Source organism: Trypanosoma equiperdum, assembly GCF_001457755.1.
Source record: "Trypanosoma equiperdum strain OVI genome assembly, contig: ctg_2013, whole genome shotgun sequence".
Lineage (NCBI taxonomy): Eukaryota > Euglenozoa > Kinetoplastea > Trypanosomatida > Trypanosomatidae > Trypanosoma > Trypanosoma equiperdum.
Window position 1 is genome coordinate 14544 of NW_027124076.1, and position 1066 is coordinate 15609.

The window sequence follows — 1066 nt, forward strand, 5'->3', positions numbered from 1 at the left end:
ATTTCCCTTCCTCCATGCACAATTTTTTTTACCGCCTGTTTTTTTCAACCCCACAAGCGGATTTATATTTATGCGTTGCAAATCCAGCTGCAGCTGCTCCATCTTTCGATGTCTCTCCTGTTCCTGCTGCTGTGGTTTCTGATCCAGGTTTGGGTTTGCACTTGTTGTTCTCAGTATCATGATCACAACCAAGAGTTTGGCATTCCTCTGCGCTTTTATTCTTTCCGTCACTACACTTGCTTTGCGCCTCTTTTTTCCCAGTGTTTGTTGCTTTATTTTCTACCCGTGTTACTTCACTTTGGTCGTCGAGCTCGGCTACCACTGCTGGCAGCAGGCTGTATGCAAGTTTTCGGTCTGCTGCTAGTTGTGCTGTTAGACCTTTCAGTTCGGCCTGAGCGAGTTCGTGTTGGCGCTGTAGCTTCGCTGCCTTCTGCAATTCGCTGATCCACTGTATTTTATTAAACTTGTCTTGAGCTGCTTTGTTGTTGGCTGTATACATGACACATACGCCGTTTGCGGCTGTTCCATCACAGCCTGTTCCAGAGAAATGGCCGAGGTAGACATCTGTGGCTTTTGATTTTACTTGTGCTAAGACTTTGGCCAATTTGGTGTTGATTTCACTGACTGTGGGTGCTTCCGTATCGGTGCTTGCCGGGCAAAGACTTAATAGATTGGTGAGGTGCGTGTTTGGTGTGCCGGCCAGGTTTAAGTTCGCCGCTGTTTGAGTCGACTCGCAGAAAGCTCGGCTGTCGGTGTCATAGGCGCAGAGGCAAAGAATCACCTGGGCGATCGTATTTGCTTTGGCGCCTGTATTGGGTCTGCCGCACAGGTCTTGCCGGTTTGCCGCGTTGCCGCCGTCGCCTTTGGCATCTGCCGCTGTTGCCGTCGCCGGGGTGAAGTCGGTTCGCCCATATGCCGCTTTCTTGATTGCGTCGGCTGCCTGTGGGGCCGCGTCCTTTGCTGGGCCGGTTTTTAATGTTAATACTTCATTTATTGTTACGAACGCCTTCTCCGCCAGCGGTCTTAGTAATCGTCTGTAGGCAGCTAGCTGGCTCGGTGTGGCTTC

At 50.7% G+C, this 1066-nt stretch overlaps 1 pseudogene across 1 annotated transcript in view; it reads right to left on the reverse strand.

Annotated features, from left to right (window-relative positions):
- Positions 1-1066, reverse strand: part of TEOVI_000820000:pseudogene — a 1430-nt pseudogene that overhangs the window by 113 nt on the left and 251 nt on the right. Inside the window, 2 exon segments of the mRNA in view lie at positions 1-1063; position 1066. The exon segment at positions 1-1063 is cut by the window's left edge and continues 113 nt beyond it; the exon segment at position 1066 is cut by the window's right edge and continues 251 nt beyond it. Coding sequence covers positions 1-1063; position 1066 — 1064 coding nt within the window.